Raw genomic sequence first — 27,323 nt, forward strand, 5'->3', positions numbered from 1 at the left:
GCCCCCCCCCTCCCCCCCCACGCTCCCCCCTCCCCCCCCACGCTCCCCCCTCCCCCCCCCACGCTCCCCCCCCCCCCTCCCCCCCCCCTCCCCCCCCGCCACCCTCCCCCCCACGCTCCCCCCTCCCCCCCACGCTCCCCCTCCCCCCTCCCCCCCCACGCTCCCCCCCTCCCCCCCCCACGCTCCCCCCTCCCCCCCCACGCTTCCCCACCCCCCCCCCCCATGCTTCCCCCTGCCACACACCGCACTCCCACCCTACACTTAAGCTTAAACTATTGAAGTTATATCATAAATAAGGTCCTGTAAGAATTGCTGCATGTCTCCGCGGAAGAATAACTCAATTCTGGTCGCCACGCTACCAGAAGGATGTGGATGCTTTGGAGAGGGTACAGAAACGGTTTGCTAGTATGTTGCCTGGTATGGAGGGCATTAGCTATGAGGAGAGGTTAGATAGACTCGGTATGTTCTCACTGGAACGACAGACATTGAGAGGTGACCTGATAGAGTTCTTCAAGATTATGAGTGGCGTGGACAGAGTGGATAGTCAGATTCTCTTGCCTTGGGTAAGAGAGTCAAGTTCTAGGGGACATAGGTTTCAAGTACGTGGGGTAAAGTTTAGAACAGATGTGTGAGGCAAGTTTTTGTACACAGAGTGTGGTAAATATATGGAACGAGCTGCCTGGGGAGGGGGTGGGAGCAGGTACGATAGTGACATTTAAAGGGCATCTGGACAAATATATGAATAGGTTGGGAATGGAAGGATACAGAACCTGTAAGTGCAGATGGATTTAGTTTGGCAGGTACTGTGGTTGGCGCAGGCTTGGAGGGCCGAAGGACCTGTTCCAGTGCTGTATTGTTCTTTGTTCTTGGATGTCTTGCTGGTATGGCGATGTGAACTCCATCTTACTGCTGACAGTTAGCACATTAACATTTTAAACTTTTTTCTGAAATGCAAGACTCAAAAACAAGCAGTCTGCATTATGTTATCGCAATGCCAAAGTTACAGTTGGAACACTAGCAATTTGAAAAAAATAATTTAAGAATCACAATGCATGTTGTGCTTTACAAGTTGAACATGTTTGTAATTGATAATCGGTTGCTAGTTCTTACGACAGAAGGCCATCTGGAATTCCACTCAGTTCAGAGAACAGTAGCTGTACCTATGTTGCCTGTACTAATCTTTGCAGTGTACTGTCTCGGTGTAAATTTTCAGAGATTGAATTTCATTTTCGTATTGACATCTTTAGAATCATAGAATCCCAACAGTGCAAAAGGAGGCCATTCGGCCCCAGTCTGCACCGATCCTCTGAAGGAGCACCCCACCTAAGCCCACTCCCTCGCCCTATCCCCATAACCCCACTTAACCTGCACACTGAGGGGCAGTTGTATCATGGTCAATCCACCTAAACACATCCTTCAACTGTGGGAGGAAAGCAGAAGAAACCCACGCAGACACTGAGAACATGCAAAGTCCACACAGTCACCCACGGTGGGAATTGAACCTGGGTCCCTGACCCTCTGAGGGAGGTAGTAGTGCTAACCACTGTGCCACTATGCTGCCCATTTGTGGATGAAATTGTGAGGAGAAACGGAATGTTCTCCTGAAAAAGATGGAGGCTGAGGGGTGACCTGATAGAAGTTTATAAAGTTATGAGCGGTATAGATAGGGTGAACAGTTGGAGGCTTTTTCCCAGGGCAAAATTGAAAATTACAAGGGGGCACAAGTTCAAGGTGAGGAGGGATCGGTTCAGTGGAGATGTGCGGGAGAGGTCTTTTACACAGAGGGTGGTGGTGGCCTGGAATGCACTGCCAAGTGAGGTGGTTGAGGCAGATATGTTAGCGACCGTTAAGACTTATCTGGATAGGCACATGAGCAGACGGGTTTAGAAGAATACAGGTGGTTGGTCTAGATAAGGACACATGATTGGCGCAGGCTTGGAGGGCCGAAGGGCCTGTTCCTGTGCTGTACTGTTCTTTGTTAGTATTTTGCAGTATCTGAGACATTCTGCTGGTTCTGTCCTTCAGCACAGTAAAATAAGTTGCATTATCCCGACCACTCACTCCAAAATTTTTTAAAATTAACTGTAGGAAAGTATGTATTATGCATCAGTTTGATGCCTGCCTTGTCGCTACAGTATTTTGCTGAATGGAACGTAGCCGTTTTGTTTTTGCAATTGTTACGATCTTTGGCCAAACACCCAAGTACTCAGGAGATCCAGTTAGGGACCAATAATATAGGTTCAAGAAGCTTGCTAAGAGAATAAAGAGAGAATAAAGCCACAATATTCCACAGGTTTTGAACAGACAAAATCACACAGAATCTGGCTGCTTGTACACATGTTTACTAGTAACTAGAGCCATAAGACATAGGAACAGAAGAAGGTCATTCGGCCCACTAAGCCTGCTCCACCATTCAATGAGATCGTGACTGATCAGGAATCATCATCTGAGTATGATCACGTAGCATCTACTGACACTATCAAATGAACCCACTCCACTGAACCATTTTATTTATACTTAATCTGGTGGATGAGGCTGCAGGAGTAGGTGAGTAAGTGAGTTAGATTGTCTTGGTTGCAGGGAAAACACCTGTGGAACCCTGTATAAATTATGGACTCTTTTTGTGCCCATTGGGTGTATACTTGGTAATCTGGGGAATGGAATCTGGGAAGACAAAAATGAAACCCTGCACAGTGGTTTCCTCACGTCCACTTTCCTGCTTTCCCTCCCGTAACCTTTTATTTCCTTACTGATCAAGAGTCTGTCTATCTCAGGGGTGGGCAAACTTTTCCGTGCAAGGGCCACATTCAGAAATTCACAATTTTAAAGGGCCGCATAGTATATTAATTAATAGTCCCGGTTGTAACCAATTAGCGTGCGGCATACACCTCAGCGCTTCCCCCGGTGGCATCCTGCCTTTAGCCCTCTTTTTCTCTACTTTTCAAAAATGGCGCTTCACCCGGTTATGATTCTGGGCGCCTCATATAGAACATAGAACAGTACAGCACAGAACAGGCCCTTCGGCCCTCGATGTTGTGCCGAGCAATGATCACCCTACTCAAGTCAACGTATCCACCCTATACCAGTAACCCAACAGCCACCCCCATTAACCTTGTATAAAAAAAAATAAAATTTTTATTTTTATTTTGGTGGGCTACATAAAGACCTTTGGTGGGCCGTAGTTTGCCCACCCCTGGTCTATCTCAACCGTAAATACATAAGAACATAAGAACTAGGAGCAGGAGTACGCCATCTGGCCCCTCGAGCCTGCTCCGCCATTCAATTAGATCATGTCTGATCCCCTGTGGACTCAGCTCCACTTTCCGGCCCGAACACCACAACCCTCAATCCCTTCACTCCTCAAAAAACCATCCACCTCCACCCTAAAAACATGTAATGAAGGAGCCTCAACTGCCTCACTGGGCAAGGAACTCCACAGATTCACAACCCCCTGGGTGAAGAAGTTCCTCCTAAACTCAGTCCTAAATCTACTTCCCCTTATTTTGAAGCTATGCCCCCTAGTTCTGCTGTCACCCGCCAGTGGAAACAACCTGCCCGCATCTATCCTATCTATTCCCTTCATAATTTTAAATGTTTCGATAAGATCCCCCCTCATCCTTCTAAATTCCAACGAGTACAGTCCCAGTCTACTCAACCTCTCCTCATAATCCAACCCCTTTAGCTCTGGGATTAACCTAGTGAATCTCCTCTGCACACCCTCCAGCGCCAGTACGTCCTTTCTCAAGTAAGGAGACCAAAACTGAACACAATACTCCAGGTGTGGCCGCACTAACACCTTATACAATTGCAACATAACCTCCCTAGTCTTAAACTCCATCCCTCTAGCAATGAAGGACAAAATTCGATTTGCCTTCTTAATCACCTGTTGCACTTGTAAACCAACCTTCTGTGACTCATGCACTAGCACACCCAAGTCTCTCTGAACAGCGGCATGCTTTAATATTTTATCGTTTAAATAATAATCCCGTTTGCTGTTATTCCTACCAAAATGGATAACCTCACATTTGTCAACATTGTATTCCATCTGCCAGACCCGAGCCCATTCACTTAACCTATCCAAATCCCTCTGCAGACTTCCAGTATCCTCTGCACTTTTCGCTTTACCACTCATCTTAGTGTCATCTGCAAACTTGGACACATTGCCCTTGGTCTCCAACTCCAAATCATCAATGTAAATTGTGAACAATTGTGGGCCCAACACGGATCCCTGAGGGACACCACGAGCTACTGATTGCCAACCAGAGAAGCACCCATTTATCCCAACTCTTTGCTTTCTATTAATTAACCAATCCTCTATCCATGCTACTACTTTACCCTTAATGCCATGCATCTTTATCTTATGCAGCAACCTTTTGTGTGGCACCTTGTCAAAGGCTTTCTGGAAATCCAGATATACCACATCCATCGGCTCCCCGTTATCTACTGCACTGGTAATGTCCTCAAAAAATTCCACTAAATTAGTTAGGCATGACCTGCCTTTAACGAACCCATGCTGCGTCTGCCCAATGGGACAATTTCTATCCAGATGCCTCGCAATTTCTTCCTTGATGATAGATTCCAGCATCTTCCCTATTACCAAAGTTAAACTTACTGGCCTATAATTTCCTGCTTTCTGCCTACCTCCTTTTTTAAACAGTGGCGTCACGTTTGCTAATTTCCAATCCACCGGGACCACCCCAGAGTCTAGTGAATTTCGGTAAATTATCACTAGTGCATCTGCAATTTCCCTAGCCATCGCTTTTAGCACTCTGGGATGCATTCCATCAGGGCCAGGAGACTTGTCTACCTTTAGCCCCATTAGCTTGCCCATCACTCCCTCCTTAGTGATAACAATCCTCTCAAGGTCCTCACCTGTCATAGCCTCATTTCTATCAGTCGCTGGCATGTTATTTGTGTCTTCCACTGTGAAGACCGACCCAAAAAACCTGTTCAGTTCCTCAGCCATTTCCTCATTTCCCATTATTAAAACTCCCTTCTCATCCTCTAAAGGACCAATATTTACCTTAGCCACTCTTTTTTGTCTTATATATTTGTAAAAACTTTTACTGTCTGTTTTTATATTCTGAGCAAGTTTACTCTCATACTCTATCTTACTCTTCTTTATAGCTTTTTTAGTAGCTTTCTGTTGCCCCCTAAAGATTTCCCAGTCCTCTAATCTCCCAGCAATCTTTGCCACTTTATATGCTTTTTCCTTCAATTTGATACTCTCCCTTATTTCCTTAGATATCCACGGTCGATTTTCCCTCTTTCTTCCGTCCTTCCTTTTTGTTGGTATAAACCTTTGCTGAGCACTGTGAAAAATCGCTTGGAAGGTTCTCCACTGTTCCTCAACTGTTCCACCATAAAGTCTTAGCTCCCAGTCTACCTTAGCTAGTTCTTCTCTCATCCCCTTGTAATCTCCTTTGTTTAAACACAAAACACTAGTATTTGATTTTACTTTCTCACCCTCCATCTGTATTTTAAATTCCACCATATTGTGATCGCTCCTTCCGAGAGGATCCCTAACTATGAGATCATGAATCAATCCTGTCTCATTACACAGGACAAGATCTAGGACCGCTTGTTCCCTCGTAGGTTCCATTACATACTGTTCTAGGAAACTATCGCGGATACATTCTATAAACTCCTCCTCACGGTTGCCTTGACCGACCTGGTTAAACCAATCGACATGTAGATTAAAATCCCCCATGATAACTGCTGTACCATTTCTACATGCATCAGTTATTTCTTTGTTTATTGCCTGCCCCACCATCTCGTTACTATTTGGTGGCCGATAGACTACTCCTATCAGTGACTTTTTCGCCTTACTATTCCTGATTTCCACCCAAATGGATTCAACCTTATCCTCCATAGCACCGATGTCATCCCTTACTATTGCCCGGATGTCATCCTTAAATAACAGAGCAACACCACCTCCCTTACCATCCACTCTGTCCTTCCGAATAGTTTGATACCCTCGGATATTTAACTCCCAGTCGTGACCATCCTTTAACCATGTAAATACACAATATTCTGCTCCACAGCTCTCTGTGACAAGAGTTCCACAGCTCTCTCTGACAAGGAGTTCCACAGACTCTGAGAGAAGAAACCCCATCTCATGTCAGTCTGAAATTGCCCCCCCACCTTTATTCTGAGACTCTGCCCTCTGGTCCCAGACTCTCAAGAGGGGAAATATCCTCTCAGCATTTACCCTGTTGTTAAGCCCCTTAAGAATGCAGGTGTTTCAATGAGATTACACTTCATTCTTCTAAATTCCAATGAGTAGAGTCCCAATCTGTTTAACCTTTCTTCATTAGACAACCCCTCCATACCGGTGATCACAATTATAATAATTTTAATTGTTACATTAACACTGCAATTAAGTTACTGTGAAAAGCACCTACTCGCCACATTCCGGCGCATGTTGGGGTACACTGAGGGAGAATTCAGAATGTCCAATTCACCTAACCACATCTTTCGGGACTTGTGGGAGGAAACCGGCGCACCCGGAGGAAACCCACGCAGACACAGGGAGAACGTGCAGACTCCGCACAGACAGTGACCGAAGCCGGGAATCGAACCTGGGACCCTGGAGCTTGTGAAGCAAAAGTGCTGACCACTGTGCTACCGTGCCACCCATACCATGCCGATTATGAAATAATAGCTTTCCTTAAATAAGGGATCAAAATTTCTGTAGATATGTAAAGAGAAAAAGATTAATAAAACCTAATGTAGGCCCCTTACAGTCCTCTTACAGTGAACAAAGTCAATTTGTACTTTGCTTCTGTTTTCATATAAATAATAAAATAAATATTATTTATTATTCCTATTTATTGATTTATTTTTATTTATTATAAATGGCTGAGGAACTAAATTTGCACTTTGCTTCTCTTTTCACAAAGGAAGACATGAGAGAAACAAGTTTCACAGCGCTAGGGTCCCAGGTTCAATTCCCTGCTGGGTCACTGTCTGTGCGGAGTCTGCACGTTCTCCCTGTGTCTGCGTGGGTTTCCTCTTACAGTCCAAAGATGTGCAGATTAGGTGGATTGGCCATGCTAAATTGCCCTTAGTGACCAAAAAGGTTGGGAGGGGCTATTGGGTTACAGGGATAGGGTGGAAGTGAGGGTTTAAGTGGGTCGGTGCAGACTCGATGGGCCGAATGGCTTCCTTCTGCACGTTCTATGTTCAGTGAGGAGCTGAAGGTAATTAGCATTAGTAGAGAAATGGTTTTGGGAAAATTAATGTGATTGAAGGTGGACAAATCTCCAGCAATGGATAAGCTTCTTGCCAGAGTACTTAAGGAAGTGGCCCTAGAAATAGATGATCCATTGGAGGACATTTTCCAAAATTCTTCGGACTCCAGAATGGTTCCTATTGATTGGAGGGTAGCTAATGTAGCCCCACTAGTCAATTATAGAATAATCATACAATTTACAGTGCAGAAGGAGGTCATTCGGCCCATCGAGTCTGCACCGGCCCTAGGAAAGAGCACCCTACTTAAGCCCACGCTTCTATCCTATCCCTGTAACCCAGTAACGCCACCTAACCTTTATGGACACTAAGGGCAATTTAGCATAGCCAATCCACCTAACCTGCACATCTTAGGAAACCCACGCAGACACTGGGAGAACATGCAGGCACCGCACAGACAGTGACCCAAGCCGGGAATCGAACCTGGAGCTGGAGTGGCTGGAAGAAGGCAATGTCTGGGTGGCAGGGGTCTCTGATAGTGCTGTCTGCCTTCCTCAGGCTGTGGGAGGTGCATACTGAATCAATGTGAAGGTGGCAAGCTTGTGTGATGCGCTGGGCTGAGTTCACCACACTGCAGTTTCTTGTGATCTTTGGCCAAGCAGTTGCCATATTAGGCTGTGATGCAGCCGGATAGGATGCTCTCTATCGCACATCTGTAGAGGTTTGTGAGAGTCAATGCAGACATAGAACATAGAACAGTACAGCACAGACCAGGCCCTTCGGCCCTCAATGTTGCGCCGAGCCATGATCACCCTACTCAAACCCACCTATCCACCCTATACCCGTAACCCAACAACCCCCCCCCCTTAACCTTACTTTTATTAGGACACTACGGGCAATTTTAGCATGGCCAATCCACCTAACCCGCACATCTTTGGACTGTGGGAGGAAACCGGAGCACCCGGAGGAAACCCACGCACACAGGGGAAGGACGTGCAGACTCCACACAGACAGTGACCCAGCCGGGAATCGAACCTGGGACCCTGGAGCTGTGAAGCATTTATGCTAACCACCATGCTACCCTGCTGCCCCTTACTACCCTGCTGCCCCTTGCTCCCCTGCTGTCAAATTTCTTTAGCTTCCATAGGAAGGAGAGACGGTGTTGTGCTTTCTTGACTGTTGCATCAACCTGAGTGGACCAGGACAGAATGTTGGTGACGGTGACCCCCAGGAACTTAAAGCTATCGACCATCTCCAATTCGGAGCCATTGATGCAGATGGGAGTGTGTGTCGTGCTACGCTTCCTGAAGTCAATGATCAGTTCCTTGGTTTTTCCGACATTTACAGCTGTTGTTTTCGGTACACCATGCAACCAAGTGATTTATCTCCCTCCTGTAGTCTTTGATTGTGCTGCCTGCTTTCCCAAGGCAGCGAAAGGTAAAGACTGAGTCAATGGATGGGAAAGGGGTTCATGAACTGTGAGGAGGATAGTGTTGAACTTCCAAAGGACTTGGACAAGTTGGTGGAATGGGTTGGCAGATGAAGTCAAATGCAGAGAGACAGGGGTGGCACGGTGGTGCTGTGGTTAGCACTACTGCCTCATAGCGTCGAGGACCTTGGTATTAACGAATGGGTTAAGAGACATTCCAATTAGATGTCTGATTGAAGTTAAATATCCAATAATTGACACTGATATGTAAAGGGTTTGCAGGTGGCACTTGCTGGGTGTGATGTGGTGATAGAGTTTTGTATAGAGTGTGTTCATGGAAAATAAAGGTGTTTGGGAAAGAAGCAGAAATCTTGCCTCTTTACTCAGAAGCTAACACCGGGTTTGATCCCGGCTCTGGGTCACTGCCCATGTGGAGTTGGCACATTCTCCCCGTGTCTGCGTGGGTCTCGCCCCCACAACCCAAAGATGCACAGGTTAGGTGGATTGTCCATGTTAAATTGCCCCTTAATTGGGGAAAAAAGAATTGGGTACGCTTAAATTTATTTTTTTTAAAAACCAAATGCTGAGAAATGAGGCGATTCTTTTGGCAGGAAGAATGTGGGGAGACGATATAAAACAAAGAGGGCAGCACTAAAGAGGGTGCAGGAACAGAGCGACCTCGGTGTACATCAGCATAAATCGTTGAAGGTGGAAAGAGCAGTTAATGAAACAAATAATATCTCTCCTGGACTTTATTAGGATGAACATGGAATTGTTAAATTTGTTTGGCATCAACTAGAGTATTGCATCCAGCTCTGGGTGCCAAACGTGGGAATAATTAGAGAGAGTGCAGAAAAGATTTACAAGAATGGTTCCAAGGGTGAGGATAAATTGGAGAAGTTGAATTCTTTCCCTCAGAGAAACAAAAGTGCAGAAGAGATTTGATGGAGACATTCAAAATGTTGAGGGGCCTGGACAGAATAGTTAGGGAGAAACTTTGTAAAAGGATCGTGAACGCGATAATTAAAATAATTAGTAAAATAAGCAAAAGTGATGCAAGAAGAAATGTTTGCGGAGCAAGTGGTTAGGGATGTGAAATGCGTGACCAGAGAGCGGTGGAAGCAGATTCAATAGAAGCATTCAGAGGGGAGTTGGACTGTTATCTGAACAGGAAGAATATGAAGGGTTCTGGGGAGAAGGCAAGGGAATGATACAAGGTCAATTGTTCGTTCAGAGGGCGAGAGAAGACACTATGGGCCAAATGTCCACCTGTGTTGCAGCATGTCTGTGGTCTTGTGAATTGTCACAAACGCAGGAGCGATGGGTGAACAGAACTCTATGGGAGTTAGGATATGAGCAGCAGAATTTTGGATGAACTCAATTTTATGCATGTTTCTTGACATCCAAATTGTATCTGTAAACCGTCTGCAAAATCTATACCCTCACGATTGAAATTGAATGAAGGAGATTTATGACAACGACATTTAACACTATGTAAACGCAATGCATTTGGAATTAAACTAAATGTGTGTAAAATGAAATGTTTACGTCTTGGTTTTTCTGCAGATCTACCATTTCTGTGGCAGTCATGTGGTGATTGGTGACTAGCTTGAGAGAGCTTTAAGCGATGCCTGTTCTAGTGTTTGTTTGGGTGTTGCCGCAATTCCATTGTCTGTTTTCTGCCTAGATGTCTCTTGTGGATTTGGGGAAGAAGCTTTTAGAAGCTGCACGAGCAGGACAGGATGATGAGGTCCGTGTCTTAATGTCCAATGGTGCTCCTTTCACAACAGACTGGGTAAGTAGAGTATGTGATAGTATCTTTTATGTATTAAATATTTATTGAATAATGTATTGAGTATTCCTTTTTGTAATCAGCACCTTGGCAAAATAGTTAAATGAGACAGAAATAAACATTGCAATGTGTGTACAGAGAAAAACTTTGCTTGTATGATACTGTATAGCACAATAGCTATGGTATTGTACTAGTCAAGATCAGGAATTCAATAAAATGACCCAACTAATGAGGTACTCCACATGATTTTAGTACACACTAATTTGTTTCTGATGTCCTGCAGTCCCAATTAAAAATAGATAGGAAGGTGGCACAGTGGTTAACACGGCGCTGAGGACCCGGGTTCGATCCAGACATCGGTTTCCTATCCGTGTGGAGTTTGCACATTCTCACGGTGTCTGCGTGGGTCTCAGCCCCGCAACCCAAAGATGGGCAGGGTTGGTCGATTGGCCACGCAAAATTGCCCCTTATCGGGAAACATATTTTTAAAAGAAAAAAAAAGGTAGGTAGTGCAGCCCGAGCCATGCTCCAAGAATATATTTAAGAACTAAGAAAATCTGCAGGTGCTTAATCGAAACCTGAATATCTGAAGGATTGGATTGGATTTGTTTTATTGTCACGTGTATCGAGGTACAGTGGAAAGTATTGTTCTGGGGGGTGGGAACCAGAGCATTAGCTTAGAAGGTGTCACAACTGAAGGGCAAATAGAGAACAAAAATAATAGAACATCACCATCAGGCAGAACAAAAAAGGTGCCAAGTGTGAGAAGGGAGGTGGTCAATGCAGAACTGAGGGTATTGTACCTTAACGCACGCAGTATACGGAACAAGGTAAATGAGCTTGTTGTGCACGTTGAAATTGGCCGGTTCGATGTGGGCATCACAGAGATGCAAGGGGCTGCAAGGGGATTGGGGCTGGGATCTAAATATACAAGGATATGTCCTATTGAAAGGACAGACACATGGGGAACGGGGATGGGGTTACATTGTTAGAAAGAATGAAGTTAAATCGATAGCAAGGAGTGATATAGGATCAGAAGGCATAGAATCTCTGTGGGTAGAGTTGCGAAATAGTAAAGGTAAAAAGACCCTGATGCGAGTTATGTACAGGCCCCCGAGCAGTAGTTAGGATGCTGGGCAGAAAATAAATCAGGAGACAGAGAAAGCATGTAAAAAAAAGGCAATATCGCTGGGGCAGCAGGGTAGCATGGTGGTTAGCATAAATGCTTCACAGCTCCAGGGTCCCAGGTTCGATTCCCGGCTGGGTCACTGTCTGTGTGGAGTCTGCACGTCCTCCCCCTGTGTGCGTGGGTTTCCTCCGGGTGCTCCGGTTTCCTCCCACAGTCCAAAGATGTGCGGGTTAGGTGGATTGGCCATGCTAAATTGCCCGTAGTGTCCTAATAAAAAAAGTAAGGTTAAGGGGGGGGGGGGGTTGTTGGGTTGCGGGTATAGGGTGGATATGTGGGTTTGAGTAGGGTGATCATGGCTCAGCACAACATTGAGGGCCGAAGGGCCTGTTCTGTGCTGTACTGTTCTATGTTCTATGTTCTATCGCAATAATCATGGGTGACTTCAGAATGCACGTGGACTGGGAAAATCAGGTTGGTAGTGGATCCTAAGAAAAGGAATTTGTGGAATGTTTAAGAGATGGTTCTTTGGAGCAACTTGTGGTAGAGCCCACTAGGGAACAGGCAATTCTGGATTTGGTGATGTGTAATGAGGCAGGCTTGATTAGGGATCTTACGGTGAAGAAACCCTTAGGGAACAGTGACCACAATATGATAGAATTTACCCTGCAGTTTGAGAGGGAGAAGCTGCAATCAGATGTAACGGTATTACAATTAAATAAGGGTAACTACAAGGACTTGAGGGAGGTGCTGGCCAGAGTTGATTGGAAAAGGAGTCAAGCAGGGAAGACAATGGAACGGCAATGGCACGGGTTTTTGGGGGTTGTTTGGGAGGCACAGCAGAAATTCATACCGAGGAGGAGATAATATGCCAAGGGCAGGACAAGGCATCCATGGTTGACGAGGGAAGTCAAGGACAGCATGAAAGCAAAAGAAACGGCATACAAAGTGGCAAGAATTAGTGGGATGCCAGAGGATTGGGAATCATTTAAAAGCGAGCAGAGGTCAACTAAAAAAGCAATAAGGGAGAGAAGATGAAATATGAGTGCAAGTTAGCTAGTAATATAAAAGAAGATAGGAAGAGTTTCTTTCAATATATAAGGTAAGAGAGAGGCAAAAATAGACATTGGACCACTGGAAAACATGGCTGGAGAAGTGATAATAGGAAACAAAGAAATGGCAGACAAACTCAATAGTTAGTTTGCATCAGTCTTCATGGTGGAAGACACCAATGGGATGCCAAAGCTCCAGAAGAATCGGGTGCAGAGGTGAGTGCAGTGGCCATCACTAAGGGGAAGGTTCTGGGCAAACTGAAAGGTCTGAAGGTGGATACGTCACCTGGACCAGATGGACTACACCCCAGGGTCCTAAAAGAGATAGCTGAGGAGATTGTGGAGGCATTGATGATCTTTCAGGAATCACTGGAGGCAGGAAGGGTCCCAGAAGACTGAAAAGTGGCTAATGTAACACCGCTGTTTAAGAAGGGAGGGAGGCAGAAGATAGGAAATTATTGGCCAGTTAGCCTGACTTTGGTTATTGGTAAGATTTTAGAGTCTGTTATTAATAAATCGTTATTGTCACAAGTAGGCTTACATTAATACTGCAATGAGGTTACTGTGAAAAGACCCTAGTCGTCACATTCCGGCGCCTGTTCGGGTACATAGAAGCTGGTACGGGAATTGAACCCGCGCTGCAGGCCTCGTTTTGCATCACAACTCAGCTGAGCTAAACCAGCCCAAGGATTGATATTAAAGATGAGGTCGTGTACTTGGAAGTGCATGGTAAAATAGGACTGAGTCAGCACAGCTTTGTCAAAGGGAGGTCATGTCTGACAAATCTGTTAGAATTCTTTGAGCAAGTAACAAGGAAGTTAGACAAAGGAGAACCAGTGGACGTGATTTATTTAGATTTCCAGAAGGACTTTGACAAGGTGCCGCATAGAAGACTGTTAAATACGTTACGAGCCCATGGTGTTAAGGTAAGATCCTGGCATGGATAGAGGATTGGCTGACTGGCAGAAGGCAGAGAGTGGGGATAAAGGGGTCTTTTTCAGGATGGCAGCCGGTGACTAGTGGTGCGCCTCAGGGGTCTGTGCTGGGACCACAACTTTTCACAATATACATTAATGATCTGGAAGAAGGAACTGAAGGCACTATTGCTAAGTTTGCAGATGATACAAAGATCTGTAGAGGGACAGGTAGTATTGAGGAAGCAAAGGGGTTGCAGAAGGATTTGGACAAGCTAGGAGAGTGGGCAATGAAGTGACAGATGGAATACAGTGTGGAAAAGTGTGAGATTATGCACTTTGGAAGGAGGAATTTAGGCATAGACTATTTTCTAAATGTGGAAATGCTTAGGAAATCAGAAGCACAAAGGGACTTGGGAGTCCTTGTTCACAATTCTCTTAAGGTTAACGTGCAATTTTAGTTGGCAGTTAGGAAGGCAAATGCAATGTTAACATTCATGTCAAGAGGGCTGGAGTACAAGAGCAGTTGTGTACTTCGGAGGCTGTATAACGCTCTGGTCAGACCCCATTTGGGGTATTGTGAGCAGTTTGGAGCCCTGTATCTAAGGAAGGGTGTGCTGGCCTTGGAAAGGGTCCAGAGGACGTTAACAAGAATGATCCCTGGAATGAAGAGCTTGTCGTACGAGGAACGGTTGAGGACTCTGGGTCTGTACTCATTGGAGTTTAGAAGGATCAGGGGGGATCTAATTGAAACTTACAGGATACTACGAGTCCTGGATAGAGTGGACGTGGAGAGGATGTTTCCACTTATGGGAAAAACTAGAAGCAGAGGACACAACCACAGACTAAAGGGACAATCCTTTAACACAGAGATGAAGAGAAATTTCTTCAGCCAGAGGGTGGTGAATCTGTGAAACTCTTTGCCACAGGAGGCTGTGGAGGCCAAATCACTGAGTGTCTTTAAGACTGAGATAGATTCTTGATTAAAAAGGGCATCAGGGGTTATGGGGAGAAGGCAGGAGAATGGTGATGAGAAAATATCAGTCATGATTGAATGGCGGAGCAGACCCGATGGATCGAGTGGCCTAATTCTGCTCCTCTGTCTTATGGTGTTGTGGTCTTATTGTCCAGGCAGATAATACCGTACATGAAATAATAACACAAGACAAATGAAAAATACACAATAGGCGCGGGCAACGGTTGAGCATACAGAATGTAGTACTACTCAGTAAAGAAGATGGGTGGAGAGATCAGTTCACTCTATAAGAAGGCCTTTCAGGAGTCATGTAAAATGAAAAATGAAATGAAAATCGCTTATTGTCACAAGTAGGCTTCAAATTAAGTTACTGTGAAAAGCCCTTGGTCGCCACATTCCGGCGCCTGTTCGGGGAGGCTGGTTCGGGAATTGAACCCTGCTGCTGGCCTGCCTTGATCTGCTTCCAAAGCCAGTGATTTAGCCCAGTGCTAAACCAGCCCCTGTAAGTGGGGAAGTGGGTAAAAGTGGGGAGGAAGGTGTTTTTGAATCTGTCAGTGCATGCTTTCAGACTTTTGTATCTCCTGCCCAATGGAAGAGGTTGGAAGAGAGAATAACCTGGATGGGAGGGGTCTTTCATTATGCTGCCGCTTTCCCAAGACAGCAGGAGGTATAGACAGAGTCATGGATGGGAGGCAGGTTTGTGTGATGGATTGGGCTGTGTTCATGACTAGTTTCTTACAGTCTTGGCCGAGCAGTTGCCATACCAGGCTGTGATGCAGCCAGACAGGACGCTTTCTCTGGTGTATCTGTAAAAATCTGTAAGAGTTAACGTGGACATGCAAATTCCCTTAGGTTCCTGAGGAAGTATTGACGCTGTTGTGCTTTCTTGGTCGTAGAGTTGACGTGGGTGGACCAGGACAGATTGTTGGTGATGTGCACACCTAGGAATTTGAAACTGCTAACCATCTCCATCTCGGCCCTGTTGATGCAGACTGGTGTGTACAATACTTTGCTTCCTGAAGTCAATGACCAGCTCTTTAGTTATGCTGACATTGAGGGAGCGATTGTTGTTACACTATGCCACTAGGTTCTCTATCTCCCTCCTGTATTCGGACTCATTGTTGTTCGAGATCCGAGCCACTACGGTTGTGTCATCGGCAAACGTGTAGATGGAGTTAGAGTCAAATTTTGTCCATGGTCGTGTGTGTACACAAGAGTATCGTAGGGACTAAGTACTCAGCCTTGCGGAACCCCAATATTGAGGACTATTGTGGAGGAGGTGTGGTTGTTTATCCTTACTGATTGTGGTCTATGGGTCAGGAAGTTGGGATTATGGCATTGAGGGTGGAGCTGTGGTCAATGAATAGGAGACTGATGTCGGACTCCTTGTTGTCTGATGCTCCAGGGATGGATGTTGGGCCAGGGAGATGGCGTCTGTTGTGGACCGGTTATGGCAGTATGCAAATTGCAGTGGACCAAGGATGACGAGTAAAAAATACCTTTTCCAGTTGTAGGTTGATATTAATACTTTATGGGGGTGTTGGGGAGGGGGGGGGGGGGGGGGGGGGGGGGGGGGGGGAAACAACTTGAGAGAGAAGGGCAGTGAAAGCACATGTATATTTACAATAGCAACACATTTAATAAATACATTTATTAAATAGTATAATTTTGCTTTTTTTATAAAGTGAAGGCCCAATGTCCATCATAAACAGCGAGGGGTGTTCTTGGTTGGTTTTCTCAAAATATTTTATTTTCCGAGATTGATAATAAAGGAAATGTTCTCCCTTTTTTAAAATGCTACACTAAACCAGACTGGTCATTTTAGAATTGCTTTATACAAGTCAGTGTACCAACAGCAGGATATACTTTTCAATCATAAGCACTAATATCAAGGTAACTTAATGGAACAATTCACTCATTGGATAAGCTCAAGGCAAATCATTGCCGCTTTCGGTTGTCATTCTAAAAATCCTATCATTTCAAAAATACCTTGCCAGATGAGACTCCAGGAACAAACTTTTTCTGGAGTAGTATCTCGGTGTTTAACTCAAACTCTGAGGCCTGAAACAGGTGAGTGACGTGGATAAGTTGTGGCCTTCTCTTGTTCTTCCTGTCTACATAGCAAACTAGAAGCAGTGTTTAAAATTCAGAAACTGAGCTATTATTTATCATTTTAGTAGTTTTACAAATTGGTCAGATCTGGTGATTTGGGTAAAGTATGGCACCTGATGTTTTACTCGTCAGAATATTGAATATAAAGTTTCCATTGTATGGGCATCCATTTTAAATGGCCAGGTAGTCAACTATTGGGTGGAGGTTCAGAAATTAAATAAGAACCACTTTGTGAAGTTAATTGTCATTTGTGGTGTACAGCACAGAAGGAGGCCATTCAGCCCATCGTGTCTGCACTGACTCCCAAAAGAGTTTAAAAAAAACATTGATTACCCAATTATTTTTTTTCAAATAAGGGGCAATTTAGCGTGGCCAATCCACCTATCCTGCACATCTTTGTGTTGTGGGGCGAAACCCATGCAGATACGGGGAGAGTGTGCAAACTCCACAGTGACCCAGAGCCGTGATCGAACCCGGGCCCTCAGCGCTGTAGACAGCAGTGCTAACCAATGCACCACGTGCCGCCCTCCAAAAGAGCAACCCAGCTTGTCCCATTCTCCAGCCCTATCTCCGTAGCCTAAATTCATCACTTTCAAATATATATCTGGCCCTCTCCTGAAACCTCCTATGGAATCCACCTCCATCACTCTTTGCAGTCAGCACATTCCGAACCCCAACAACTCTCTGAGTAAAGAAGTTTCTCCTCATTCCTTGCTGACCATATTGTAATTGGGACCCCTCCTCACTGACATACCAACTAGTGGAAACAGAATATCCGACTTTACCTTGTTCAGAATTTTGAACTCCTCAATAATGTCTCCTCTTGATCTTCCCTGCTCCAAGGAGAACAAGTCTCTAATCTTTCCTTGTATCTAAAATTCCTCATTCCTGGTATCATTCTTGTAAATCACCGCTGCATTTTTAATATTTTTTATTTAATTTCTAACACTCTTGGTTTTATAGCATTTAAGATATTGGATTGCCTCATAACACCAGCAAACCATCTCAGTAATTAGTATAGATGGGGAACTGCCATTCTTCTGCTGGGTTGGTTGACAGTTAGTTTATATTTGTTGATGTTACAGCTGGGAACATCACCCCTTCACCTGGCAGCCCAGTATGGTCACTATTCAACAGCAGAAGTGCTGCTTCGAGCTGGAGTGAGTCGGGATGCAAGAACCAAAGTGGACAGAACACCTCTGCATATGGCAGCATCAGAGGGCCACACAAATATTGTTGAGGTACTTGTAAAGGTAAGGTTAGAAAATTGGTGGTGAACTTGTCAACTTGGCTCCAAGTCAGCCGGTCATTAGTTAAATTTCCACCGATAGAGACTCACATATCGAGGCTGCATCTCCCAGTGCAATACTGAGGGAGTGCTCCATCGTGGAAAGTGCAGCCTTTTGGACGAGGCATTAAATGGAGGCCCCATCTTCACTCTTCCAGACAGATGTAAAAGACCTCATGGAGTTATTCAGTGAAGAGCAGGCGAAGTCCTCCCAATATCCTGGCTGGCACTCTGTGAATGTCAGTGTTGTGGCTGTTTGTTGAACTGCCTCCTGGGTTTGAAAGACTGTCTGGTGACTGGACTCGGTTCTCTGGTTGTGATCTCGGGTATTGTAGATTTGAGCGTGACTTGTCTAGTCTAGTAAAAATCTAGTATTGGCTTTGCTGTGATTGGATATATTGAGTGTTGACTTATTAAAACCTCTAGATCACTTAACTTCTTCAGTTTCTATTTCAGCACCTCTGATTGAATGCTTGTGTTGCTGCACAATTTAAATCTGGGGTTTTCTGTCTGGAATTTTGAGCCGCTGGGCAAGATTCGATCTTTAATGGCCTCCAGTGGAATTTTAAAAATGTGTTGCTGATGGTGACCAGAGAAGCAGGTTGATCCAAGGGAATTGCTTAGCTGTTCGTCCCACCATTGTATTAAACAAAAATGGTTTTGGTTGTATTACAATATTCCGTTGTTTCAGAGTATAGTTTAGTATTTTAAAATCATTTAAACTTTCAATAGTCCAGTATTTTAAGACCGAGTTAATCCTTGATGAATAGATTACTCCAATTGTTTTTAATTCATATTGTAACATCAGATACATGTCCTATTGTTGGAAATGGTGCTTTGGTCTGTTTACAGTGACCTGCACTTGCAGAAAAGCCATCAGATCAGCCATGATCCCGAAGGACTCAGTGGCCTATTCCTGCTCCTCATTCATATATTTGTAGATAAAAGTGCAGCAAATGCAAGGGTCATTGTAAACTAATAAAAAGAGAGTAAATTCAGAGGATTTGAGTTTGGTGAAACAAGATACTTCCATAATCCACACTCCATTTCCATTTGGATACATGTGCAATCAGAAAGACATGTGTCTGTCTTCTCCACTTTGTAGATAACCCTGAAATACGTTCTCTGTTTTATTGGCAGAATGGAGCTGACATAAATGCGAAGGACATGCTTAAGATGACAGCCCTTCACTGGGCAGTAGAGCATAACCACCAAGATGTGGTTGAGCTTCTGATTAAATATGGAGCTGATGTTCACACACCGAGTAAATTCAGTAAGACAGCCTTCGATATTGCAGTAGATAATGAGGATGAAGAATTGATTTTATTGCTTCAGGTAATTAATAAAAGTAACACCATACGATATGAAGGTGTCTATTTACATGAATGCAAGTGTCACAATTGTATTAATTGCTAGAGGGGAAGACGTATAATTGGAAAGATCACCTTGTGGACAATATACACACGTCCTCGATGCAGTCAATTGACTAAACTATTTCCAGTTCATCTTTCATCTTAATATTCCGAAAGTGCATTTGTCATCTTCATATTGAACCTTGTTCACATTGAATTGGTTATTGGGGAACTTGTGTAAAATATCCTGAACGGCAGTTTCAGTGTCCAGCCTCTGGTTGTGAAAGTTGACGATACATAAACTTTCTCCTATCACTGCTGCTCTATACTCTACATAACATCATCTGGGCTGTTTAAAGTGTAAATCAAAATAATAAAATATTCTTGAAATGAGCACGAAGAAATATTTCCATTTGTGAAATTACTGTTCTGTGATATGTCTAAATGTATTAAACATGTTAAGATTTGTTAAAATAACAGATTTTATTTGATCAGGAATTTTATTTGATAAAATTAAATGAAAATGAAAATCGCTTATTGTCACAAGTAGGCTTCAAATGAAGTTACTGTGAAAAGCCCCTGGTCGCCACATTCCCGGCGCCTGTTCGGGGAGGCTGGTACGGGAAGATTTGAGCTGTTGCTAATCTTTGTACCAGATAATTTAACTAGTTTAAAGAGAGAGCCTTTAGTGCCTATGTGGTGGGAGTGTGGTTTGACATTTTAACACAGGTCATAGGTTTGCACAGTGATTTCTAAGCCTAATGTGTTCACTCATTTAGCATTCAGCTAAATGGCTATGGGGACAAATTACATGGACTAGGCTTGTAATCCATTGCTTTGAAGGATTAAGGGGTGATAATGTAATTGTGTTTAAGATGATGATGGAGCTCATAAGATAGAGATAAACTATTTACTCTGGTATCTATAACAAGAGAGCATCACTTTAATATTAGAGCTGGACCATCGAAGGTGATGCCAGGAAGCAATTCTTCACAGAGAAGTGCAAATTGACATTGAATGTGCTGCACAGAAGCAGAACCCTTTTCTCCAGTTCTCCCAGTTATATACACTCAGAATAGATGTAGTTTCTCAGAACCATTGCTCTTTATTTACAGCAAGTGTTTACAATTTGGACCTCTAGATAAGGTTGAAGCTTCCCCCTCCTTCCATGTCGCTCTTACATTACATCTGCCATGTAATCTGACATTATTATGTCAGCCTCATGTATGGTTCTGATGTTAACCCTTTACTCTACATTGATTAGCTTAATGTTCTATTCTTTTCTCCCTCAAATGCTCATACAGCTTTCCCTTAAATGTATCTGAATTAGTTGCCTCCAGCACTCCCTGTGGTCGTTCCATTCTCACCACTCTGTTGGCAACAGGTTCCTCCTGAATCCCCTATTGGATTTATTGGTAATTAGTTTATATTTATAGTCTATAGTCTTGGTTCTTCTCATGAATGAAAATATCTGTCTATTCTGTCAAACCCCGTTAGAATTTTAAAGCCCCCCATCAGCAAAAGGTGTTCCCTTTTCTAGGGAAAGGAACCATAGCCTGTTTGGTCTCATAACAGAAGAACATTAGAAACAGGAGCAGCAGTAGATCATTTGGTCCATCTAACCTGCTTTGCCAGTAGGTTGGCTTGTGGATGGTCTGATGGTGGCCTTAACTCTATTTTCCTGTCGATTCCCATAACTCCTTGACTTCTTTGACAATACAAAAAAGCATTTCCTCTAATTAAGATGGCCACCTTCTTCAAGGAGTGTACACTCCCCTATTGTGTTGTTCAATAACCCTTTGTCTTGTTACACAGAGGGCAATGCAGAACCAGATCAATACAAACACAGACAGCTCTGATGCAATCACCGTACATGGTGCTGCACCACAGTTCATCATTGGACCTGGAGGAGTGGTCAACCTAACTGGCCTAGTTTCTACTGGAACAACAAGGGCATCAGGTATGTTGGCCACTTTATTGTTTTGGTTTTTCATTGCTGTGAAAGCCCTCTTCTTGTTTTCCCTGGTCTTCTATGACTGAAGGTCATGAGCGATCTGGACAGTGTGGTTCGGGACAAACTAACTTCTGGTGGAAAGATTGAGGGGCAGTGAATGCTGATTAAGGGGATTGGCAAAAGGAGCAACAGCAACATGAGGAAAATGTTTATTAAGCAGTGAATGGTTAGGATCTGCAATACACTGCCTGAATGTGTTGAGACAGCTTTGATCATGGCTTTCAAAAGAGACTTGGATCATTAAATGAAGAGGAAATAGTTGAAGGTGGGGAGGGCACTAGGTGGATTGCTCTTAAAGAGAGCCATCATCAACATTATTTGATTTATTAAGGGCAGCATAGCGCAGTGGTTAGCACTGGGACTGCAGCGCTGGGGACTGCGGCGCTGAGGACCCGGGTTCGAATCCTGGCCCTGGGTCACTGTCCGAGTGGAGTTTGCACATTCTCCCCGTGTCTGCGTGGGTTTCACCCTCGCAACCTATAGATGTGCAGGTTAGGTGGATTGGCCACGCTAAATTGCCCTTTAATTGGAAAAAACGAATTGGTCCACTAAATTTAAAGATAAAAGTTCTGTATTACACCAGAACTGAGTTTTCTTATTTCATTCTGATCAGTTAAAACAATCCATTCCAATGCATAAAGGTGATTACCAAATTGATTGAATTTAAGAAATTCACTCGCAGCTGTTCATGATTATTTACCTTTGAAAAGTACTTGGAATAAAATTCAAATGCCAAGTTTAACTTTTGTTTTTAATAGCATTGTAAAGCTTTCTGTTTCAGTGCTTTGTGTTTTACAGCATTTTAAAATAATCAGCATACGTGTCGATGTCATTAACCTGTTATCTGAAGAATCACATTTAACGTTTGATTTTTTTTTGTAACTTTTAGAATCTTTGGATATTTCTACAGTACAGTTTGGGAATTCCTCCACGTCGGTGTTGGCTACATTAGCTGCTTTGGCAGAGGCATCAGCGCCATTGACACACACAACTGACGCACCAGGTTAGAAAATGGCTGCAGTTCATTTTGCTAAACCATTCAAGGAGCACTATTATTACTGCACTATTAAAATTGTGTTAGAAACAGAAATCTGTAAATAGTGAATTATCATCTATCTCCTTTGTAATTTCTGGAGAGCTTTTAGCTGGTCTTGTGAGAACCATGCATTTGTACCACTCTGGCTCATTTATATTACTCATCCCATGCAGCTTTCAAATTTGCACTGGAAGATGGAAACTTGTCAATGTTCTGCACAGATATCACACCATTGGCTCAGAACAGGTTCAGTGTTTGAATAAGCAATGGGTTTTACATCCCATCAGCAAGAACATACATCCAAGTATTCTGGTTTGGTGCCATTGATCATGATATTTACATCAGGGTTGGGAATTGATTCTCATTGTTTCTTTAGTAGGTCACCAGTGGAACCAACAGGTCAATAGCGTACCATTAAATAGACAAATCTATGTCCACACTCTTGTCAGCATAGGATTGAGTGAATTATATTAGTGACTGTGGTTGATAGGGACAGGAATATTAGTCTTCTATGGTACATCAAGAACATAAAAATGTCTTCACTGGAGACGGGGAAGTTATTGAGTGCATCAGGTGAGAGTCTGGAGTTGTACAACTCTGGAACCTCGCAATTCAATATTTGTCCCTAACCATTGCCTCTCAGAGAGCTGCAGGTAATTAGTTCCCATTCTGAGGATGTATTGATGTGCCAGTGTATGTCTTCCACCATGCCTTTTTTGGATGGCTGCATCCTGACCAGCCTCCTCTTTGGTGCTGCCTGCTACTGGCATTGTGCCCCCTGACGGGCGAGAGCCCTCCTTTGGCGTATTCAAATCTGCTACCAATGTTGTAATGTTGGATTTATTTATTGTCACGTGTACAGAGGTACAACGTATTGTTTTGCATAAGTCGAAACAGATCATTCCACACAAAATAAAATATAGGACAAACAATTGCACAATGTAATTACATAGACACAGGCTGCAGGTGAAGCATACGGAGTGTTGTACTGCTCAGTAGAGAAGACATGTGTAGAGATCAGATTAGCCCATAAGAGGGTCATTTAGGAGTCTGGTAACAGTGGGGAAGAAGCTGTTTTTGAGCCTGTTCGTGCGTGTTCTCAGACTTTTGTATCACCTGCCCGATGGAAGAAGTTGGAAGAGTGAGTAAGCCAAATGGGCGGGTCTTTGATTATGCTGTCTGCTTTCCTACGGCAGCGGGAGGTGTAGACAGAGTCAATGGATGGGAGGTGGGTTAGCGTGATGGACTGGGCTGTGTTCACGACTCTCTGTAGTTTCTTACGGTCTTGGGCTGAGCAGTTGCCATACCAGGCTGTGATGCAGCCAGATAGGATGCTTTCTATGGTGCATCTGTAAAAGTTGGTAAGAGTCCATGTTGCATGCTGAATTCCCTTCGTTTTCTGAGAGAGTATTTTTTTTTGTTCATTTAGAGTACCCAATTCATTTTTTCCAATTAAGGGGCAATTTACCGTGGCCAATCCACCTACCCTGTACATCTTCAGGTTGTGGGGGCGAAACCCATGCAAACACGGGGAGAATGTGCAAAGTCTACACGGACAGTGATCCAGAGCCGGGACCGAATCTGGGACCTCGGTGATGTGAGGCAGCAGTGCTCACGACTGCGCTACCGTGCCCCCCCTAATTTCCTTAGAAAGTATAGCTACTGTTGTGTTTTCTTGGTTGTAGCGTCGACTTGGTGGACCAGGACAGATTTTTGGTGATGTGCACACCTAGGAATTTTAAGCTGTCAATAATCTCCAGCTTGGCACCATTGATACAGATAGGGGTGTGTACGATACTTTGCTTCCTGAAGTCAATGACCAACTCTTTAGTTTTGCTGACATTGTGGGAGAGATTGTTGTCGCTGCACCACTCCACTAGGTTCTCTATCTCCCTCCTGTATTCTGACTCATCATTGTTCGAGATCCGACCTATGCCGGTCGTGTCATCAGCAAACTTGTCGATGGTGTTGGAGCTGAATTTTGACACATAGTCGTATGTGTATAGAGAGTATAGTAGAGGGCTAAGTATGCAGCCTTGCACGGCCCCGGTATTGAGGACTAATGTGGAGGAGGTGCTGTCCTTTATCCTTACTGATTGTGGTCTATGGGTCAAGAAGTCGAAGATTCGGTTGCAGAGGGAGGAGCCAAGTCCTTGGTTTTGGAGTTTGGATATGAGCTTGGCTGGGATTATGGTGTTGTAGTCAATGAACAACAGTCTGACGTAGGAGTCCTTGTTGTCGAAATGCTTCAGGACGAGTGCAGGACCATGGAGACGGCGTCTGCTGTGGACCATCTGGCGGTTTGCAAATTGCAGTTGAAAAAGGCATTCTGGGAGAATGGAGTTGATGTGTCTCATGACCAACCTCTCAAAGCACTTCATGGTAACACAATGGTTAGCACTGTTGCTTCACAGCTCCAGGGTCCACGATTCGATTCCCGGCTTGGGTAACTATGGATTCTGCACGTTCTCCCCGTGTCTGCGTGGGTTTCCTCCGGGTGCTCCAGTTTCCTCCCACAAGTCCCGAAAGATGTGCTGTTAGGTGAATTGGACATTCTGAATTCTCCGTCAGTGTACCCGAATAGGCGCCGGAGTGTGGCGACTCGTGGCTTTTCACAGTAACTTCATTGCAGGGTTAATTTAAGCCTACTTGTGACAATAATAAAGATTATTATAATTAATAATGATCGATGTCAAGGCCTCTGGATGATGGTCATTAAGGCAGCTTGCCTGATTCTCCTTTGGCACCGGTATGTTGGTGGTCCTCCTGAAGCAGATCGGAACCTCAGAACAGAGTAGGGAGAGGTTGAAGATGTCCACGAACACACCATCTAGTTGGTCCGGGCAGGAATTTGAATTTGGAACTTGAGTTTCTCCTCCAAACATCTACCTGGCTCGCACTCACTCCCAAACCCACCCGACTCGGGCTTGCCAGCTCTGAGCCTCTTTGCAAGCTATCATTCTCCTGCTGCAGGGTTCAACAAGAAATCATAGAAGCATAGAAGTTACAGTACTGAAGGAGGCCATTCGGCCTATCGAGTGCACCGGCCCTTGGAAAGAGCACCACACCCGAGCCCACATCTCCACCCCACCCCCTTAACACAGTAACCCCATTTAACCTTTTTGGACACAAAGGGCAATTTAGCATGGCTAATCCACCTAACCCGTACATCTTTGGACTGTGGGAGGAAACCGGAGCACCCGGAGGAAACCCACGTAGACACAGGGAGAACGTGCAGACTCCGCACAGACAGTGACCCAGCCGGGAATCGGACCTGGGACCCTGGAGCTGTGAAGCAATTGTGCTAACCACAATGCTACTGTGCTGCCCAAGATGCAGCACTGCCTCTTTCCTTTAACAAATACTATATGGTATGGAATTGATTGATTGATTAGTTGATATTTATTGTCACATATACCGAAGTACAGTGAAAAATATTTTTCTGCGGCAAGGGAACGTACACAGTACGTACATTGTAGACAAAAGAGTAATCAATAGAGTACATTGACAAACGGTACATCAACAAATAGTGATTGGTTACAGTGTGGGACAAGGGCCAAACAAGTAATACATGAGCAAGAGCTGCATAGGGCGTCGTGAATAGTGTTCTTACAGGGAACAGATCAGTTTGAGAGAGAGTCGTTGAGGAGTCCTGTAGCTGTGGGGAAGAAGCTGTTCCTATGTCTGGATGTGCGGGTCTTCAGACTTCTGTACCTTCTGCCTGATGGAAGGGTCTGGAAGAAGGCAATGCCTGGGGTAGAGTGGTCTCTGATAATGCTGTCTGCCTTCCTGAGGCAACGGGAGGTGTATACAGAATCAATGTGGGGGTAGCAAGTTGGTGTGATGCATTCGGTGAGTTCACCACATTCTGCAGTTTCTTGTGATCTTTGGCCGAGCAGTTGCCATACCAGGCTGTGATGTAGCCGGATAGGATGTTCTCTATGGCACATCTGTAGAGGTTTGTGAGAGTCGATGTAGACATGCCGACTTTCTTTAGCTTCCATAGGAAGGAGAGACGTTGTTGGCTCGACTGTTGCATCAACGTGAGTGGACCAGGACAGACTGTTGGTGATGGTGACCCCCAGGAACGTAAAGCAGTCGACCATCTCCACTTTGGAGATACTGATGAAGACGGGAAAGGGGTGCCGTTCTACGATTCCTGAAGTTGATGATCAGTTCCTTGGTCTTTCCAACGTTTACAGAGAGGTTGTTTTCAGCACGCCATGCAACCAAGTGATATATCTCTTTTCCATAGACTGGCTCATTGTTGTTTGAGATACAACCCACCACAGTCGTATCATCTGCAAACTTATAGATCGAATTGGAGTTGAATCTTGCCACACAGTCATGTATAGGGAGTACAGTAGAGACTGAGCGCACATCCTTGCGGGGCCCCGGTGTTGAGTGCTATTGTGGAGGAGGTGCTGTTACCTATCCTGACAGATTGCGATCTGTTGGTGAGGAAGTCGAGGATCCAGCTGCACAGGGAGGGATCAAGTCCAAGAATGCGGAGTTTGGTTATTGGTATTGTCGGGATAATGATGTTGAAGGCGGAGCTGTAATCTATGAACAGAAGTCTGACGTAGGTGTCCTTGTTGTCGAGATGTTCGAGTGTTGATTGTAGGGCCAGAGAGATAGCATCTGCTGTGGGTCGGTTGCCATGATAGGCGAACTGTAATGGATCGAGACGATCTGGGAGGCTGGCATTGATCCATCTCATGACTAGCCGCTCAAAGCTTTTTGATGATAAGACGTCAGGGCCACTGGCCGGTAGTCGTTGAGGCATACTTCCTTGTCACAATTTACATTGATGATTTGGAGTTGGGGACCAAGGGCAATGTGTCCAAGTTTGCAGATGACACTAAGATGAGTGGTAAAGCGAAAAGTGCAGAGGATACTGGAAGTCTGCAGAGGGATTTGGATAGGTTAAGTGAATGGGCTCGGGTCTGGCAGATGGAATACAATGTTGACAAATGTGAGGTTATCCATTTTGGTAGGAATAACAGCAAATGGGATTATTATTTAAACGATAAAATATTAA

At 44.5% G+C, this 27,323-nt stretch overlaps 1 protein-coding gene across 8 annotated transcripts in view; it reads left to right on the forward strand.

The window, feature by feature from the left end:
- The window catches only part of gabpb1 (GA binding protein transcription factor subunit beta 1), a 149,304-nt gene that overhangs the window by 32,527 nt on the left and 89,454 nt on the right, over nt 1-27,323 (forward strand). For 7 of the 8 annotated variants that reach the window (XM_038812950.1, XM_038812948.1, XM_038812952.1 and 4 more), the window contains 5 exons: nt 10,308-10,415; nt 17,678-17,845; nt 19,021-19,215; nt 21,048-21,192; nt 22,136-22,249. In XM_038812950.1, the coding sequence (XP_038668878.1) occupies nt 10,308-10,415; nt 17,678-17,845; nt 19,021-19,215; nt 21,048-21,192; nt 22,136-22,249 (730 nt within the window). Of the gene's footprint in view, nt 1-255; nt 387-10,307; nt 10,416-17,677; nt 17,846-19,020; nt 19,216-21,047; nt 21,193-22,135; nt 22,250-27,323 lie in introns of those variants that run through there. The other variant, XM_038812949.1, reaches the window with a different exon arrangement.

The sequence above is a fragment of the Scyliorhinus canicula genome, chromosome 12, assembly GCF_902713615.1.
Source record: "Scyliorhinus canicula chromosome 12, sScyCan1.1, whole genome shotgun sequence".
Lineage (NCBI taxonomy): Eukaryota > Metazoa > Chordata > Chondrichthyes > Carcharhiniformes > Scyliorhinidae > Scyliorhinus > Scyliorhinus canicula.